The 19509-nt window shown below is 46.6% G+C and overlaps 1 protein-coding gene across 7 annotated transcripts in view; it reads right to left on the reverse strand.

Moving 5' to 3' along the window:
- The window catches only part of HDLBP (high density lipoprotein binding protein), a 71377-nt gene that overhangs the window by 33092 nt on the left and 18776 nt on the right, over positions 1 to 19509 (reverse strand). For 3 of the 7 annotated variants that reach the window (XM_045795860.2, XM_045795862.2, XM_087865113.1), the window contains exons 2-3: positions 2048 to 2112; positions 736 to 848 (exon numbers count right to left, since the gene is read on the reverse strand). In XM_045795860.2, coding sequence (XP_045651816.1) covers positions 736 to 811 — 76 coding nt within the window. In that variant the 5' untranslated portion in view covers positions 812 to 848; positions 2048 to 2112. Of the gene's footprint in view, positions 1 to 735; positions 849 to 2047; positions 2113 to 6438; positions 6570 to 19509 lie in introns of those variants that run through there. The other 4 variants (XM_045795863.2, XM_045795865.2, XM_045795864.2 and 1 more) reach the window with 3 other exon arrangements.

The raw sequence follows: 19509 nt of genomic DNA on the forward strand, positions 1-19509 counted from the left end.
CGTCCAACTCGGGGTTCACCGCTTCTGGCCAAGTGGCTGTGCTATCCCAGGACACCAATACAGACTCAGTGCTGACAGCAGCTGGAGCCCGTCAGAGCCCTACTTCCCTCATCTAGAAATGCAGACTCTACAGGGCTGCTGCATCAGGTAGAAAGAGTCAACATGGCAGGCACTCTGCAGTCTTTGGGTCTCCACTGCCCTAGAAACGAGCACTTAAAACACAGCCAGTGTAACTGACAAAGTGAATTTTTAATTTTAGTTAAACTTAAGAACTGACAGTTGATTCAGTTAATCTACTCTTTCACCTGAAAATTTTATACAATCTACCTACAGATGAAAGATTACAGATGAAAATTTAGCCTTCAAATGAAGTTACCCTGTTCTTGTAAATATATGCCAGATTTTGAAGGATTTTAGTTCAGCACAACTGGGGAACAGTAATTTTGGAAAAGAATCTCATTTTAATTACCAATGATCAAAACCACTAGCTTTCCAGGAAGTGGTCCACACTGCAAACCCTTCTGTATCCAGAAGGGTATCACTCCTGCCCAGATCCACCCCCGCACACCAGGGCAGCGCCCACAGCACAAAACAGAGCAGGTTGAGAAGTGGGAGCCCAGGCTCCACCCCACACCTACAGTCCCAAAAGGCACTTCTCAAAGGCCATAAGGTTGGACAAAGATTGGGAAGGAGCGGTGTCTCAAAGTGAGAATATGAGCACAAAAGGGTGGTCACCTTTGATCTGCTGTGGAACCAGCCCACTTCGGTGTTCGGCAAAGCTCTCCTGGGTCAAAACTGCAACGGAGCTCATGGCTGGTCTCGGGCCTACGCACAATCCGGGTGAGCTGCTGAAGCAGGAGGGAAGGTCAGAGGCAGAGTCAAGGCACAGCCAACCCGTCAGGCTTAGAGTTTTAGCCAAAGGTTTAATTCTGTTTCACCAGCAAACCACACCATTTTCTTCACTTACAAGCTCTGATACAAGATGATAACCAAACTTTCAGCAAATGATGAAAGGAAAAACGCAAGTGAAGGAGGGTCCTCCGACAACTCTCCGCTCTGAGGAGCCAGAGGCTCCAGCTGAGAGCTCCAATCCTACAATGTCCAGGGGCTGCAGAGACAGCCTGCAGACCAACCTCTGGAAGGTTCTCCTAACAGCTATCTCAGTTATTTTGTTAATCCACATGCCTCCTGATGCTTACAAGATACATCACGTGAGAGCTGCTACAAGAAGCAATCAGCCCCCTTCTGTAAGGATGGCGGGCACCGCGGGCACAGTCAGCAAGGCCCAGCGCACCACACAGCCTGGCAATGCCCCCCCCCCGGGGGGGGGGCAAGGGCGCAAAGAGCAGCCACTCAGCCCTCCCTGGCAACAATGTAACAGCAAGAAGCAGGCGATTAAGTGCCTCTGACATGTGCTGGTGGGTTATTCTCTCATGTCCTAGCTCTCAGGGGTCAGAGGGCACTCAGAGCAGGTGGAACCCAGCCCAAGGGCACACAGTTCCTTGGTTCAGGGAAGGAACCAAGTAGTCTCTGCCTCCAGACCCCAATCCTGAGTGCCAGGTACTCAGTGGGACTTGGGCTCACTCAGCCCTGAGGCAGGAGTGTTTGCTTCCTCCCTTCAACTCTAGGTGAGCTCCACGCTACTGCGATGAGGAAGAACCCACTTTTTTCACACCACTATGCACCAAGTGTCTTTTTCTACCACCATGGCAAAAAAGCATTAAGAGAGCCAATTATATAATAAAAGTGAGTTTTTGCATAATTTTTACAGCTCAGGGAGACCACTTCCCAAGTTCAAGAAAATTAAGCTCTGTATTCCTCAAGAGAAGCAAGATCCAAACTCAGAGATTCCTGAACAAACATAATTCACATTTAAGAGAGAAAAGGCCTAAAACTAGGTGGAAGCCAGATGACACATCTGAAGGGCACACACGGACACGGCTCAGGTCTCTCTGAGCCACTAGAAACTTAAGAATGAAACATAACGAAAGAAGGTACACGTACAGCCCAGGAACAGGAAACCTTCAGAAAGGACAGTCACACTTACCAGCAAAATGGTCAGTAGCCAGAGAGTCCGTCCTGAGGCCGCCTCTGTCAGCCTGCCAGTTTTTGCTGGTGTGGGACAGGAAGGGAGGGCAAACAAGAAGAAAATCAGAGAGAAGTTACTTATCTGCATTCTATAACCCAGATCGTTTTACCTCCCCACCAGAAGAGGGCAAAACGTTACCTACACTTTGCTTATTAATACTAATATTTAGACAAATTTCTTGGGGGAGAAAAAAGGAGCTCTGCCCCCAGGCTATTAGCTTCAAACAAAATCTATCACAGTAAAATCTAAACCATCCAGAACTTTTAGAGGGCAACTTTTCCCTGAAACTGAGGGAGCGATCCCTTAATGTCGAAACCTTTAAATTTAACCATTCTGAAGTAAAATCCTTAAAAATTGATGGCTGGTTCTCCTGCATGGTTCAGTAATTTCTCCTGTACTCCTCTTAATCTCTCACTGCTGAGCCAGAAGGAAAAAGATTCTGTGATACTGTACTATGGTACACAACAGAATGCGAACCTCGGGGGCTCCTGAGCTCTTTAGGGTGACTGAGAGCTACTGTCTTTATGAGCTCTCTGTGTATTTTGTAGTTACTTTGTTCTCGCTGTTATCCTGTAAAAGTCCTTCGGTCCCTTCTAATCCACTGGGGATTTAGAAACCAGGCCATAAAATAGCAGGGTTGGAAGGACCTTCAAAGGCCGTCTGGGGAGGACCAAGAACTACTCTGTGAAGTAAGAGGGTGTGGGTCATCTTGCCTTGGGGACTTTGGGATAGTGAGGCTTCCAGGTAGGTTACCTGCCACTTCACACAAACACCACACACACTCAGTAAAGTGCAATGAGGTGGACTTTATGATGGGGTAAGGTAGGTGTCCAAGACGGGAGAATCAACAACAGTAACAAGAATACCTACTACCTAACTGAAGAATAACATCCCCAAATTCTTGCCCATGAGACACATAATTCAGAAGCTAGGAAGACCGTTTGTGGCAACCAGGGGTGTACCACTAGACTCTGGATTTAAAAGGGGCTCATTATCCAGCAGCATTTCAGGACTTAAAAAAAAGTCTCTAATGCAGGGTTTGAATCACACGGGTAAAGTTCCACAAGCCAGAGAAGCTCTGGCCTCTTGGGGGCCCAAATCCCACCAGACACTGCTATGTACCAAGACAAAGGGAGAAAAGCGGAGACAAACTGACCAAGACAACTTTAAGAATCTGCCTCCAACAATTCTAACCCACAAGTTCTAAAGATTAAGGCTTTTCCGTGAAATCAAGGTTTCAGAGTAGCACACCCACACGTGCATTTTGACAAGGTGCAAAAGGTGAGCGCTCCCTGGGATGCCAAGTGTCTGGCCTGTGCACACTTAGCCAGTCTATGCACAAGATGGAGGCGTTCTCCTGTTCACCTGAACACCACTGTTCAACAGTGAATCCAGGACCCAGGTGTCCACCATGCCCTACTCGCTCAGAACTCCTACTTGGGCTGCACCTGCTCTTTTACCTGCTGACCTTGCATCTCAACAGCCTCCCGCTCCAGGTCATGCTATGTCACTTCCTAAAACGCACAGCCATCCGCCCCCTAATAATCTAGCTTCTCCACATGACCGACTACGTTCACACCCTCTTCTGTGGGCTCCCACTGATCAGCCCTCCTGCTTTTCTGGACAGGGCAAATCTTCAGTGCCTGGTGACAGCCACTCAAGTCTGTAAAGTGTGGTCACTGCCCATGTCCCCTCCAGCCACAGTCCTGTCAGGAGCAATTCCCACCCTGCACCTAGTGTCACGTAAGAGAAGACCAATTCCTGAAGGTCTCTTCTGAGATAGCTCACACACCTTTCCAAAGTCAATCCCAGCCAGCTCTTCGATGAAACCCCTTAGTCCAAGCGGATCAAGAAAGGATCACCAACCCCACTGAGCCTCCTACTGTGTCAGAGGGAGAACCTGTCCCAGAGCCTCTAATGCCCCCAAGTGTGCACAAGGCCTTGGGCAGCAGGACAAAGTGGACTTCCAGAAACTCCAGACTTGTTTGACAGGATACACTGGGTCTCTAGTCCCCAGATTTCCAATGGCAGTTTATGCAGCTGGAAATGAATGGATTGCATTAAGCAGCAGAGTTAACACCTGGGGCTCTGATATCATCTAATAAGCCTTCTCTTTTTCTTATAAGCTTCTCAAAACCCTATCTTTTAAGAATCCACTTTAAACACATACTTGATAATGCATATGTAAATGCAAACCTCCCTCTACCTGAGGCTCTGGGCTAAGATTTTGTAACAGGCCAATATCAGCCCTCCTAACATGCTCTCAGCATGACGGGCTACCTGCCTCCACTTCAACAAAGCGGTACCTAAGAACTGTCCCCCCACAGCTCTATGCCCACCCAAATCTGCTCCCCACCAGCCCTCACTCTGCCTTCACAGACAACAAGATGACTCCCACTCCACCGAGTCCTTGCACGACCTCACCAGTGATCACTGCTATCTTAAGTTCTTAGGAGACCTTACCCAGGTCCCATTATCAAGCAATAGAGACCAAACACATGCTATCGCGGTTCCTCACTTACTCCAACAACACTACTCAAATCAGGTTGGAAAGGGACCTCAGGCACCACTCGACTGCAATCTTTGAACACCACCAGACAGGACCTGCGCGGCTTTCTAAGGGAGCCCCGCTTCACCTCTGCGCAGCTGTCAGAGTGCTCTGCCTCATGTAGTGCCAAGATCTACAACTTCTTGCCCCACTTCTGCCACAGAGAACAAGTCCACTCTTTTCTACAAGACTGCTTCAGACATGTGAAGCCTTTCTCCTCCAGTTCTTCCCAAGATTGCTCCAGTCCCTTCCTCATTTTGGTTACTTTCCCTGCAGAAAGCATTCAGATCCACTCGCTCAAAGCAAATCTCAAACTGTTCTCATCGTGGACTTTAAGTCTTATTTCTCAGAGTGTAAATGTCCACGGTGGGGGGGGGGCACATCTCAAAATATAACTGTGCAGCAAATGCAACTAGACGCAAAGGGACTGTCAAGTACCCCTGACTATCATGTGGGAGAGACACAAAGTCACAATGTTTGTGGGCTGCACCTGAAGCTTGGTCGTCACAAACATACAACAAGAAAATCTCTAAAGAAAGAACTTTCCTTCTCTAGCAGAATTACTGGACTCCCTTGTGACGTTCTGCCACTTACATTTTCAAAAGGAAAGATCTTTGCGAAGAAGTAACAGTACAGAAAGAACCTTATCTCAGCCACCTAATGAGAATCTCCCTGCTTCACATTAATTAGACAGGACTGAATATGGAGAATATTAAAAACCTCCAGTGGAAACCCAGGACTCTTTCCTCTTCTTCCAAAATTAAAACTATTTACTTTTATCCCTACACTAAACCTGCAAAGGAATTTTTTCCCCCAAAGTACTTCTCAAGACCCACAAGCTGAACTTAAGAACAAAAACAAATTTCCCACGGGCTAAAAGTTCACAAAGCCCCCATGCGAGCGAGGCCCCCCCACGAGGGCCAGGTGAGCGGCTCCACTAAGTTCTGGAAGTCGGCACCCATCCCGCAGGAGGAACTTTCGCAGATGCCACCTCAGCAGGCCCTCCCACAGGCCACGCGAGCCCGCGGGCGGGGACAGGCTTAAAGGGGCAGTAACGCGCTGGGCCTCCCCGCCTTTCATCCAAATTCGGTATTTTTCCGTAATGTATTTTTCGTGCGCGAACCCTGGGGTGCATCCAAGTTGCGCTGCAGCCCCCCAGGGCAGCAGGCCCACCCAACCACGCAGGCGGGCAGCAGGTGGAGGTGCGGCCGGGCCTGCACGGGCCCTGCCGCTGTCCCGGCCCCGGCCCTGCCCTTCGGGACCCGCGCTGCACCCCCAGCAACCCCCCCTCAAGTCCGGGCCGGGGGGAGGGGCGCAGGGGGGGAGGGGGCAGCTCGAGGGCCGGACGCCCACGTCACCGGCCGGAGCCCCAGGTCGGCCGCCCCTCCCCCGCGCCGGGCTAGGGGGCTGGGGGGGGCACGGAGAGAGGGGGACCCCGAGGGGCTTCCGCCGCGGGAGGCGCGGGTGTGTGTGTGCAGCGGGGGGGCGCGCGGGCCGGCGCCACGGCTCGGGAAAGTTTCTCACTCTTCCCAAGCCGGCGCCGCGGCCCATGCGCAGTGGTGACACGTAGCCGCCCCCCGGGTCCGGCCGGGCGGCGGAAGGGGAGGGGGCGCTCGGGGACGGGGGGGGGGGGGGGCGCCCGGTTGGCGGCGGGGGGGAAAGGGGGGGAGGCGGCCCCGGCCCCTCCCCCGCCCGGCGCTCCACGTCGGCAGCCCGCGCCCCGCCCGCCCCGCGCCCCAACTTCCCCGCGCGCCCCCCGCCCTGCTCGCGCCGGCCCACCACCCCTCCGTCCCGCGCTCACTCGTCGGGGGTCGGCCCGTCCGTCCCGCCGTCCCGCCGCCCGCGCGCCCGTCCGCTCGCCGCCCGCCGCGGAGAAGCCGGGCCGCGCTCCGAGGCCGGCGCCCGGGCCCCCCGCGGCTATATAGGGCGGCGGCTCCAATCCCGCCGAGACACGTCAGGCGGCGGCCGCCCCGCCTCGCCCCGCCCCCGCCGCCGCCGCCGCGCCCACGCCCCGCCCCCGCCGCCCCCCGCGGGGTCCCCACTCGCGGCCCCCGCCCCGCCGCGCAGGGGCGAGCAGCCAGGGATCCGGGCCCAACTCTGGAAGAGCTCAGTGGCTTTTAGGGTGAGTGGTGGGGTCGGAGACTTGAGAAATGCATACCCCACACCACCTCCGGAACGCAGCGGGGAGACCCGCACCGGCCGGCCGAGCCCGCTCTGGAAGCCAGGTCACCAAATACCGCCTCCCCACCCAAAAAAGAAACAAGAGACCGCGAAGGACAACACAAAGGAAATTAACTGCTGCCCCCTCCCCATCTACAACTCCCCCACACATAGATGGACGACAGCTCGCTCCAGCCTCACCAAACTCCCTGCGAACAGCCCATGCCCCAGAGTTCGGAGCACAGAGTTTCCTTCCCTCCCGCTCCCGTGTGGCTCAGTTCATCATGTCCCTCACCTCCACAAAATATCCCTATTCCCTGGCTAGCAGTTTGAAGACCCCTCTTCATTAAAAAAAAAAAAAAAAAAAAAAGAGTGCATTATTTCCGCATGGAGGTAAGAATGGGTGTGCCTACTGTGTGCCCAACCCCAGATCCAGCAGGAGAGAAAATCCCTACCCTCAAGGGGCCTCTGCCCTGGAGGGTGAGCATGGCTGATCAGGCTTGCATTCCTTGTACAATAAACCATTGCACTGTTTCATTTTTTGAAATCAAGGGCACAGGTCCAGCGCAGGACTCTGTGCACATTAGTTTGTACCTCTGATGAAGTGTCACTGGCAGAATCCTGCATGCATTATGAGAGTGCAGCACAGATACGTGGGGCCACACAGGGCAAGAGGCAGGGAGGGGCACATCGGGGATTGTGGGTACAGCCAGGTCAGCTTCAACAGGAAGCCCTGAGCCTGGTCAGCACAGCCTGCAGTTCTCAGACAGGTGCGGCTCAGGTTGGGAGGGTGACGGGGAGTTTGAAGTGGCAGAAGGCATGACTACATGTACGTTTTCAGTGGAACACGAAGTATGTGGGGGAGAGGAGGGGGACTTGGGCCACTGCAGTTGTTCAGTTTGAAGAGGACACCAGCTTTCGGTTGTGGTTGGCAATGGTACTTGAACTAGGTGGCCCGACTTGGGAGGTAGCACCAAGAAGATCCTCGTTAACTGGACACAGAGCATGACAATCATTAAGAATGGCAGGGAGGTTCTTGGCTGCCTGCACTGAGACTGGGACACTGAAGGAAGACTAGACTGGAAAGGGGGGAGTGTGATGCAAAAACCTGCCTTGGGAATGTGACGTGAGATGCCCACTGCATGGTCAAGTGCTGATGTCAAGTAGGCAACTGTGTGTGCAAGCTGAAGGCCAGGGGAGAAGCCCAGCCCAGCCAGCAGGAACCCCTCATGACATCACTGGGGGGAGAGAAACCATGTGAGGCGGTAAAAAATCCACCCCTTAGAGCTAAGGACATCATTGTCAAAGCAGTGCCCTAAGTTCCTAGGGTGGCACCTCCTTAGACTTGGAAGAACCCCTTTAAGCACCAAGCTCTTCAGCGTCTCTTACTATGTGGTTAGTGTTTGCAGGTAGTCCTTCCATGGGGACTAACCAATCAGCAGCTCAGACAAGTGTGTTTTGTTGTTTTGTTTTTGAAGTCTCAGCACCGTGTGTGTGTGTGTGGGGGGGGGGTGGGTGGTAAAGAGGGAGGAAGAGGGAAGGGATTACTGAACAGCTGGCAGGTCAACTGTCAAGTAACTTCTAATGAAGCTTGGAAGTCACCACAGTCAGAGGCTCACACGGTAGCTGGTGCACAGAAGGCTTTAAAAGACGTTAAAAAACATAGTTAACAAGAGGCTGTAAAATCAAATGCTGAACTTGTGCTACAAACCGTCCCAGGATGCGTCATTGCTGATAATTATGAACAGCTTTTCTTCCCAGCAAGCATCAGTGTATTGAAACAAATAGTTTGCAAAGGCAGACTTGAGAGGGCTGGGTCCAGCAACAGTCACACCAGATAATGTGTGAGGACACCCCCTATGGCTACTCAAAAAGTGAACATCAGTCTGTGACATTTGGATTTTCAGCCCTCAAGGGGAGATGGGAGAAGATGTGGGTCTGCTCCAGGTGAGAGGTTAGAACAGCATCCCCCAGCCCCTTAGAGCCGTGACCTTCAAAAGAACTCTCAACAGAAGGTAGGCCAATCGGGGGGGAAAAAAAGAAGAAAGAAAACAAACCCACCAGCACAGAGACTTTCCAATCTGTTTTACCAGGTGGTAGGAGCTCGTCCTGAGCACAAGCAGCCATGGACTAACACTCAATAAAGATTTAGGGCTCAAATCCTTACAGTCCCATTTTTCCAAGACCCCTTAGCCCAAATCTAGGAATTAGCAAAACAGAAAGCAACCCCACTCAGCAGAAAATAAACCTCATACCAGGCTACAAATGATATCCAAAAACCTACCCACACTGTAGAGAGGCTGTAAGTCCAAAATTCAAAAAATAAGAAAACTGAAATTGGATTAGTCTTGAGCTTTGGATGACAAAACTGTCAGATTGAGACTGTAAAAAAAATCCTGAAGTGATAAGAGATAGAAGACATAAAGCTGGCCTTAAAAAAACAATCAAAAGATAGAACAAACACAAAGGGTTAAGAACTAGAGATAAGAGGGGCCCCTGGGTGGCTCAGTCAGTTATGCTCTGACTCTTGGTTTGGGCTCCACGCTCCGCAGGGAGTCTGTTTGACATTCTCTCTCCCTCTCCCTCTGTCCCCCACCCCTCTCGAACATGCTTGCTCTCTCAAATAAATAAAATCTTTAAAAAAAAAAAAAAGAACTATAGATAAGAGAATGAGGAAGTCAAACATATGTCTAATAGAAGTTTTGAAAGAAGCAATCGCAAGGAACAGAGAAGCAGTATTAGTAAAACAAAATTCTAGAATGTAACGATACCCCCCCCACACGCAAGAGACAGAACAGGTAGCTAGAGGCATCATTTAAACGAATCCACCCTGAAACACCCTGCAGTGAAACTTCAGAATGCCAAAGACAAGAGTAGCACCTAAAAGCGACTAGAGAAGAGAAAGGTCACCTCCAGAGGAGCACCAGGAGACAGCAGAGGGCCTACCAGAGGACAACCAACTGACACCTGTGAACTATGCTGAAGATGGACCTGTCAACTCAGAACCCTTTCTCTCATTTCAGGACAAGAGTGAAAGAGACACATTCAGACCAAGAGAAGCCATTCCTACTACTGGATGGCTGCTGAGATAACCACTGAAGGACACGCTCCAGCAAGAAGGCGGCGAGAGCCAGAGGGTCCTGCCAGGAGGGTCACTGACAAACAGACCAGCAACCCAGATAAAGTGAAACAAGCACTGAGCTCATACTAATAACAATAAAATCTGGAGGAAATTAAAATACAAAATATAATTAAAATTGTAAGCAGCAACAAAATATAAGGTGAAAGGAAGAAACTGAAGTTGGAATATTTCAGATTATCTGAGAAAAGGTTAGAAATACTAGTTTTAGCCCTTGTTGAATTAATGATACAAATTTAAAGGTAATCTAGTGAAAGCACAATTTTTAACTTTCAAATCACACAAACAAACTCTCATTCAACAGAAGTTACTGGCAATGTTCTAGATCTTGGGTTAGGTGGTAGGTTCAGAAGTATTCACTACAATATACATGATTACTTACCAGTTACGTTACTTTGTATTAGTAATTATTAACTAAGAGAGATGAAAAAAGAAAACAGAATAGGAAGCAGGAGAAGTAAAAGACAAGCAAGGCGAATGAAGCACAAAATATGATGGAAGAAATGAATCCAGACGTGGTAATAATCTCATGTAAATACAAAATCCCGCTAAAGGCTAATTCAGCCACCTAAACCAGTGGACACAGAGGCTGAAAGTAAAGGGAAGGAAGAATAGTCCAGGCAAGTCCTAACCAATGAAAGCTGAGCTAGCCATGTTAATTTCCTGCAAAGTAGTCTGTAGAGTAAGAACTAAGAAGGTCAAGATTAAAAAGTCCAAGTCAATTCTGATTATGTACATATCTAATAACACAGCTACAAAATATATAAAGTAAGAACAGGAAGGTTACTAGAAGTTGACATATCTAGCGTTAGGGACAAAGACAGACTCAGCTCTTCTGGTAACACAGATTATGAAGATTAAAACTGTACAGAAAATTAAAACAATGTAGCTAATAAACCTACTTTATTGGATTTATGTAATCCTTCACCCAATTATTAGAAATGACACGTCCTTTTTAATAATAGAATTTTTATAAAAATTGGCCAGCAGCTAGGACAAAACAAAAACAAATGGCAAAGAATTAACAGCATCACATTCTCTAAATACAATGCAATCAATTAGGAGTCAACTTAAAATCTTAAGAAGACTGGAAATTTAAAAACTTGCTTCTAAATAACTCATGGGTCAAAGAAGAAATCTGAAAATATTTAGAACTAAACAATAAGCAGTTATATATCCAAACTTGTGGAATCAAGCCAGAGTGTTGTTTGGAGACAAGTTTACAGCCTTAAGTCATCATATTAGTGAAGAGGAAAAAGTAAAAATTTAATCATCCTCTCCTGCAATTAGAACAAAATAAATCAAAAGAAAATTTAAATTAATACAGATAAGAAATTAATGAAATGAGACATACTCGAGAGAATAAATGCACCTGACAGCAGAGTCTTTAAAAAGATCAGTTAGATCTCTGCAAAAAAATGGCCAATGGGGGGAAAAAAATAAGAAAAGGTATGAACATGCAATACTAAGAATTTAAGGGCGTCAAAACTACAGCCACAGCAGAGACTCTGAAAAATCATACAAGAACTCTACTAAGACAAGTATTATCAAAAACCTGAGGGTGCCTGGGTGGCTCAGTCGTTAACTATCTGCCTTTGGCTCAGGTCATGATCCCACAGTCCTGGGACGGAGCCCCAAGTAGGTCTCCCTGTTCAGTGGGGAGTCTGCTTCTCCCTCTACCCCTCCCCCACTGCTTGTGATTTCGCTCTCAAATAAATAAAATCTTAAAAAAAAACCAACTTGAACACACACGTGCATGCACACGCGCACGCACACTCATCTTGAAAACAGAGGAAACAGGCAACTTCAGAAAAACAAGTCACCCAAACGGAGTCTGTTAGAAATGGAGTTTATATAATCAAACCTCCCCAATTTTCAAAGAAATAAATATAAAGATCTCAATAGAGAGACAGGCCCACATGCTTTTGTAAGGAAGCCCTGAAAAATTCTCTTACCAACTCACTCACAAAGTTAGGAGACTTTAGTATTTCCCAGACAAGGATAACAGGAGGAAAGAATGTATGAATTTCATCTAGATACTTAATAATCCAGCAAACTGATCTAGAAAGTCAAAAGAATATATAATGATAATGTCCATTTTATTCCAATAATGCAAGGTGGTGCAATATTAGAAAGAATAAGTAGAGGTGCCTGGGTGGCTCAGTCAGTTAAGGGTCCGACTCTCGATCTCAGCTCAGGTCTTGATTTCAGGGTCGTGAGTTCAAGCCCTGCTTTGGAGCCTACTTAAAAAAGAAAAGAAAAGACAAAGTAATTCACCACAATATTACACCACGGCAAGAACGACCTCATCACCTCACAATACTCAAATAAAGAATCTGATATAACTTGCCCATTCTTTGTAAAAAGGACAAATACAAGGACACTTCCCTAGCTAAATGTTAGGTGCCTACCAGAAGCCCTTATTAGAAGCGTTCACTTTAGGATCACGAAGACCAACAGGGTTGCAATTGAGAGCTTTCTCTATTCGAACCTACACTTGAGATCCTAGCCAGGGCAGGAGGGCAAGAAGAAGAAATGTACGAGAACTAGAAACAACAAATGGCGGCGCTCACAGGCTGTACGACTGTCCAAGTACGAGATCCAGGACGAGCTATGGATACACTATTAGACTCAAAGTTTTCTGGGAACAAAATCAGTACACAAAATCAAACATGTTCCAAAACACCAGCAAACAACATCAGAAGTCAATCTAATAAGAAAACAATAGGATTTATAGACACGGTTCTAAAAACCTTTGTCAAAATACAGAAAAGACCTAAAAATAAATGGAGAAATGCCATGTCCACCTATCTAGGAAGACTTAATTAGAAAGACTGTATTTCTCCCCTAATCAGACTAGAAATTCATGCAAATGTAGCTTAAACCTCAAAAGGGGTGTGCAGGTACGTGTGCATGTGGAATTTCACAACCAGATTTTATGCAATTTTTATTTAGACAATATTTCTACGTACCATCTTTATAATACTGTATCGTGTAACAATATTTCTGCATACAACTTTTAGAACATTTACATCATATTTATTCAACAAATCTTATACAAAAGATCGGAGGCCATGAACAGCCAGCTACAGCTCTGAGGAAAACAAGGCAGGGAGAACGTGCCGTCCCGAATACTCAGATTTCACAGCTACAGTAACTCAGACAGTGGGTACTGGTGCAGGGACAGAGAACAGTGCAGCAGATGGGAGGCAGCCGACACAGACATCCTGACAGACAGCTGTCACTTTTATCAGAGGTGAACTTGTGGACGAACTACGACTGATGCCTCTGCAAAAACTGGTTCTCTAGTTGAGGAAAAAGCGCAAGTCCTTCCTTCACACCACTCACAAGGCCTGCTGAGGCTAAAGATGCAAACACCATGAGACAGCAATCCCACTTTCTACATCTTTTTTGAAGATTTTAAGTAAGCTCTACACACAACATGGGGCTCAGACTCACAACCCTGAGGTCAAGAGTCACACACTCCACCGACTGAGCCGGCCAGGTGCCCCAACAATCTCACTTGTAGGTGTCCACTTTTGGAAAAAAGTTTTCCTGTGTGAGTAAAGGGAAATATAGACAAGGACGCTGTCATCACAGCACACTGTCAGCAACAGCCAACAATACCCCGTCAATGGATAAACACGGATAAAAGTGTGTAATTTAGGCTACTTACCTTCTTTGCTTTAGCTAATGACCTGACGGGACTCAGTGGAGTCGTGCTGATGGGGGTCAGGAAGAACACTGGCCCACAGGACACCTCTGACGCTGTGGGGGCCACTCAGGCCTGACCCTTGCTCAGAGGCCCTGTGATCCTGTGAGAGGTTGGCGCTGAGGGATGGGCGTGTTTCGCACGGTTTGCTCTCCCACACCGAGTGTGGTGGTCGGGTCTGGGCAAAGAAGAGTATGTTTTCATCCCTCCTGATAGCTCAAAAATATACTAATAAACTCCTTTTATGATTCAGCTTATTTTTACCTGACTATAAACTGTAGTGGCAGGTTGACCGGGAGCATATTCTAACACTGAACACATCAAAACTAGGTTCCTTCCCTTGGCTCAGAAACGGTATTTATTCCTGTAGGACATCATCATGGCAGCCCTGCTCCCTACAGTGCAGCCGTCCCAGTCCGGTGGGGAGGGAAGCGAGCGGCCTCAGGCTGCGGTCTCTGTCGCACCGCTCTGTGCCGCACCAGTTCCATTTCTCTTCAGGAAGCACCAGAAAGGGGACCGGAGTGTTCTTCAGTGACCCTGCTATTAGATTTCCTGTCTTTCTCTTCCACCTAAGTGTCAGCTAAGTCATCACAGGCATCCACAGCGAGGACAGACTGTATGCAGAACACCACACCTGTGGTGAGGACCAGGAAGTTTGGAGTCTTGCTCAGATCCTATTTGGGTCACCGTGGCGAGTCATTTAAGCTCTCAACTTTTACAGGTTTCCCATTTGTAAACCCTTGGGGCCTTTGTCAATTGTTAAAAAGATCAAGGAAGATCAACTGCCCTACGGTAGCTAGCCATCTCACTGTATGGGAATATTAACATTTAATTCCACTAAACAAATACATTTAATGTAGTACTCCACTAATTTCACAAATATGTAAATAACCGTTGTATCTTTATACAGATGAGGAAAGAATAGCATTTCAGAGCCTAATTCAAGAACATGGTTCACATAAACACACCTTGTAACTCTTTTTATTAATTTTATTTTTTTTAGAAAGATTATTTATTTTAGAGAAAGAGAGCATGCAAGAGAGCATGTAAGAACGGGGGGGGGGGGATGGGGGAGGGAGAGAGAGAACCCCAAACTGACTCCCCACTGAGCGCAGAGCCTGATATGGGGCTTGATCTCATGACCCCAGGATCACGACCAGAACAAAAACCAGGAGTAGGATGTTCAACCAACTGAGCTACCCAGGGACCCCCATACCTTGCAACTTTTTAAAAAGCAAACAGGACGATGTTAGGTTCCAAAGGGTAAATTAATGGATTTCCATAGAAATGAAAGGAAAACTGCCCCTTAGCCATGCTGGCCAGCAAATACTGGTGACATGTGGCTGCTGACACTTGAGACATGGCTAGTCCCAACTGACATGTGCTCTGAGTCTGAAATACACACTGGATGTTGAAGACTTCATGTGGAAAACACAAGGAAAAACACTTTGCAGATGACTCTGTATTGATTACATGATGAAGCATGTACAGAGCTAAACAAAATATGTTACTGAACTTAATGTCACTTGTTTCTTTTTACACTTTTAAGATGGATAGTAGAAATTTTTAAATCGTATAGAAAACTCTTACTGAACAATGGTGCTACACAGTTGGTTTTCCAATCCAAAGCAGAAATGGAATCTGACAGGAAGGTTTTTCTTACTAATAAACTCTATATCAGTCTTTTTTAAAAAGTCCCAAATCAATTTACTACAAATTTCTTATTTAAAATGAATAAATTTAGATTAGGGGAAGGAATACAAAATGGCTACTTTGTCTGTTGTAAGGGTCTCCTCTGCCACAAACGCCCAGGAGTGTGTGACACAGGGAGCTGTCTCAAAGGCTTCCGGGAAAGACGTGACCAAGTTTAGCGCACAGCATTCCTTCCGAGGACTCCAACAACCCACTAACAACCCGGAAAAAAGGGCGAAAGATACAAACATCTTTTACAAAGATGCAGGAAACATCTGATTTGTACAAAAGAAAATGCACGTTTCAAGTGGGAGGAGATCCTACATTATGCCTCTCAGTTTGGCAAAAATGAAATTTGATGAGCGTCAGAAAAGGTACAGGAAAACCGGTGTGTCTGGAGGAATAACTGATGTGATCTCTTTGGAAAGCAATTTGATGATATATTGTAACTTAAAATACAAATATTCTTTGACTGTAATTTCTACTTCTTGGAACCTCTCCCACATGTGCTCACATAAGTGCAGAGAAACAAACACTGTGGTCCTTTGGCAGGAGCAAAAGATTGGACATTTGTGTTGTTTCTAGCAGGGGGCTGGGTAAACAAATGATGGTGGGACATGAAGTCTCATAATGGACCTGCGAGTGAGCAGGTCTCCCACCACCAGCAAACCAAGAAAGGATGCCACCCCTCCCCTCCACTCGGGGACCGTCTCCAGCACGCCCAGAACTCCAGCTCCCACCTGCGATGGTGCACACTTGCTCCCAAACCTGTTTGTGCCAGTCCTGCTTATTAATGTAACCACATAATTTAAGAATGCAAAATAAGGAAAGAATAGTGAAATGATTCTACAAATAAATTTATCACACTGAAATTCTCAGTAAGGGCAGGTTGCTTTAAAAAAAATTATGTCAGTTAGGTGAAAAATTCTTAAAAACCTCAAGGAATCTGACATTCTAATTGCTCTGTGTCTTAAGTTCTTGATCCACTTAAAAATAAGAAACTGATGCTGAATGCCCTAGATAACACAGTAGGAGTCTGGTTCATGTAAGAAGAGATTATGTAGAATCCAGTCAGCAGACCCTCAGATACAAGTTCTCAGCCCTGGACCTATGATTGGGGAGTGAATGAGCGTCCCTCCCTCAACCATACAGCCTGTGTCCATGTCAACTTACGAGCGAGGGGCAGCTCTGTATTACATCGGTATGTAACCAGCTGTGTTAGAGAGAGAAACACGTTTGTATGTGCATAAAGTATCTGTGATCTGCTACTTGTAGGATATCCAAGCCACTGAGAATAGAGAACAGGGAGCACAGAGCCAGGCACCAGGAAACACCACCATTTGGAGCTGGGTAGAGGAGGGGGGACTGTACCGATGGACTTGAAAAAGCAGCAACTGTATTAAGTTAGGAGGTGAGCACATGTAAAAACAGCATATATTTCTTATACCACTTACCAAAAAAAAGTGTGTTTTAACAGGTTTAGAAATTACAGATAGACATAGGCTAAGTGCTCCTGAGACTCAGCTGCAGGAGAGGGACAGCTCTGTATTGTACGATGCTCCTTACTTTTTCCACGGATACTTCTGTTTGGAGAGGGAAACAAAGAGGTACTATTAAGCAGCATTCCCTACTACAAATTACCAAAAGGCAGGGTCACAAGAATTATTTTCTTTGCTGTTTTATTAGACCATGGTATCAGCAAGAAGTCTGAAGTAAGCCTTCTTTGTTGTTCATTTCCCTGTGAGGGACAGCTGATTACAGAGAAAAGGAGGCCTTATACCAACCCTGTAAAGCCCCTGGGAATGGGAAGGTACCCCAGACTGTCTTTACGTACCTGGAGAACAGTACAGAAGGTGTGAGCTCTGCCTAGCTCCCAGCACGCACAGCTAGGAAAAGTGAGGGACAGGGAGAGACTGCAGAGACACATCTCATCTCAGCATAAAGAAAAATGCCTCTGAGAGTGAGCAAGCCTCAAGGGACTTGCGCCCAACAAACTGGGCCCAGCTGCTCTCACCAGGCACACCTGCATGTGCCAACCACTTGCTTAGACCACTCCTCACGGTCTCCTCTGTATCTAAAATTGTTTTGTTAAACGAGCCAACCACTGCTTCTAGGTGGAAATGGATCCTGTGACCCGTGGGTCATTTGTGCCTCTGAATGCCATGGTAACAGATGTCAGAGCAGCAATACACTGGGGGCCACAGCAAGTCCCACCTCAGCGAAAGGTGGTGTGGAAAAGGACAGAAGGGGCAGGACAAGGACCAAATACCTGTAGAGGACGGCTCTGGCAGTACCTGCCCCCCTCAGTCCTACAGTTAAAAAAAATACTTTTGATCTCCGGACTATAAATCCCATTAAAACTATAAGAAACAAAATAATTCTAAGGGCAACAACTTCTACTTGGAAAATGTTTTTTCTTCCTACAATCTACACAGGAAAGGTCTATGAGCTAGACTGAACTTAGTTTGTACTTATAAAACATTATGCCAGAGATACAAAGTTAGCTCAAGCCATGGGTAGAAATACCTAGGAACTGGAACCAGTCCTATCCAGATGGAAATGTAATGCTTCTCTATAAAGAAACAAGCATCAGAAAAATCAAGTCTTCAAATTCTTTCCTGTCCAGGGTATTCGGTCCTGGTTGATACTCAAACTGTGTCACATGCTTGGTGACACTGGACATGTCACATCTCTTCCCTTGGCCTGTTTTCTCATTTGTCATATGAGGAGGTGGGACTCCGTTATCTCTTCCAGTACTGTTTTTCTGAGTCTGCTCTAGGGAGTGAACCTCACTTTTAGATTTAAAGAATTGCTGATATAGCTGTTCCCCCCCCAAAACTAATTCAACATAAAGATGTACTAATACAAGTCCAATGTCCAGACCAAAACAGATACATTTTACTCTATATCCTGGACTCAGAGCAGGCCACCATGCTGCCAGAGCATCTGGGGAGCAGCAATCAAGACATCTCACCTGTCACGACAGAAAGGTGGGCAGAGCAACGACAAAAGGCTGACCCCACTATTAGAAAATCAGCAAGAACCAAAGAGGGATATAGGGCAAAGATGACCTGTTTATGGCTTCACAGGGAGCCCGGCAGGGTCCAGACGAGCATGGCAGTCCCAGACTCAGGAGTACCCACTGAGGCCAACTCCAAGCAGACAACAGACAGCTACTTGGAATGGATTCTACCTACCGTGTGAAGGAAGGATTGATTACACAGAAGGGTAGCAGCAGAAACAGTAAGAAATACAAAGGTAACAAAGTCTGGAAACAACCACAACTTCATTAAGGAGGAGGCAGATAGAACAAATCATGCTATATCCGTGCAATTGAAAGAACATGCAGCACAAAAGGCATGGGAGAGACTTGCACAACTAGTACGTGTGGTCTCCAGGGTATACGGTTAATAACAAAGGCAACAGAGGACAGCAGGTGCAGAGTATGCTACCTTCCCCTAAGAATCAGAAATGCAGTGCGTCTGCACACACACACACACACACACACACACACACACAACTAGAAGGGAGGGGGAAGGGATGGAAGCCATAACCACCATTCACAGTTTTTCTGGTACCATATAAATCAGAGAAGTACAAACTCTAGAAATAAAATATGTCCTGTTTCTTTATCTGGATGCTGGTTCTATGGATGGGTTCAGTTAGTGATAATGCATTGATCCATATACACTAAGGACTTGCATTGCTCTCAATGTTTATTATACTTCAATAAAAAAATACTTCAATAAAAATATTGAAACAAATCTAACAACGTCACATTGGTGGCATAAACATCAGGGAAAAGGTAACTAAACACAATTTGACAGCATATTCCAAATGAGATGGATATATCCTGATAATGTTAGCATTGTTATTCCAAAAATGTTAAATGGTAACATATAGGTAATCAGGTCATCAAGTTAACATCCTTAAGAATGATGATTTTTGGCATAAGATACACATTGAAGTAAAAATCATGTAAATACTTATTTGAATATTTATTTGAACTGGAAATGTCCATATTCGTGATTATTTCCCAAGTCTGTCTACTATGAGAAACTGAAAATTAATAAAGGGAAACCAGATTAAACTGGAGTGGGGAGGGTAAATGGGGGAGCCACACCACTCAATGTCAATTACAATAAGAACTGTCTATTACAGGGGCGCCT

The sequence above is a fragment of the Ursus americanus genome, chromosome 1 (genome assembly GCF_024610735.1).
Source record: "Ursus americanus isolate L20-20 chromosome 1, mUrsAme1.1.p, whole genome shotgun sequence".
In the NCBI taxonomy this organism is placed as follows: domain Eukaryota; kingdom Metazoa; phylum Chordata; class Mammalia; order Carnivora; family Ursidae; genus Ursus; species Ursus americanus.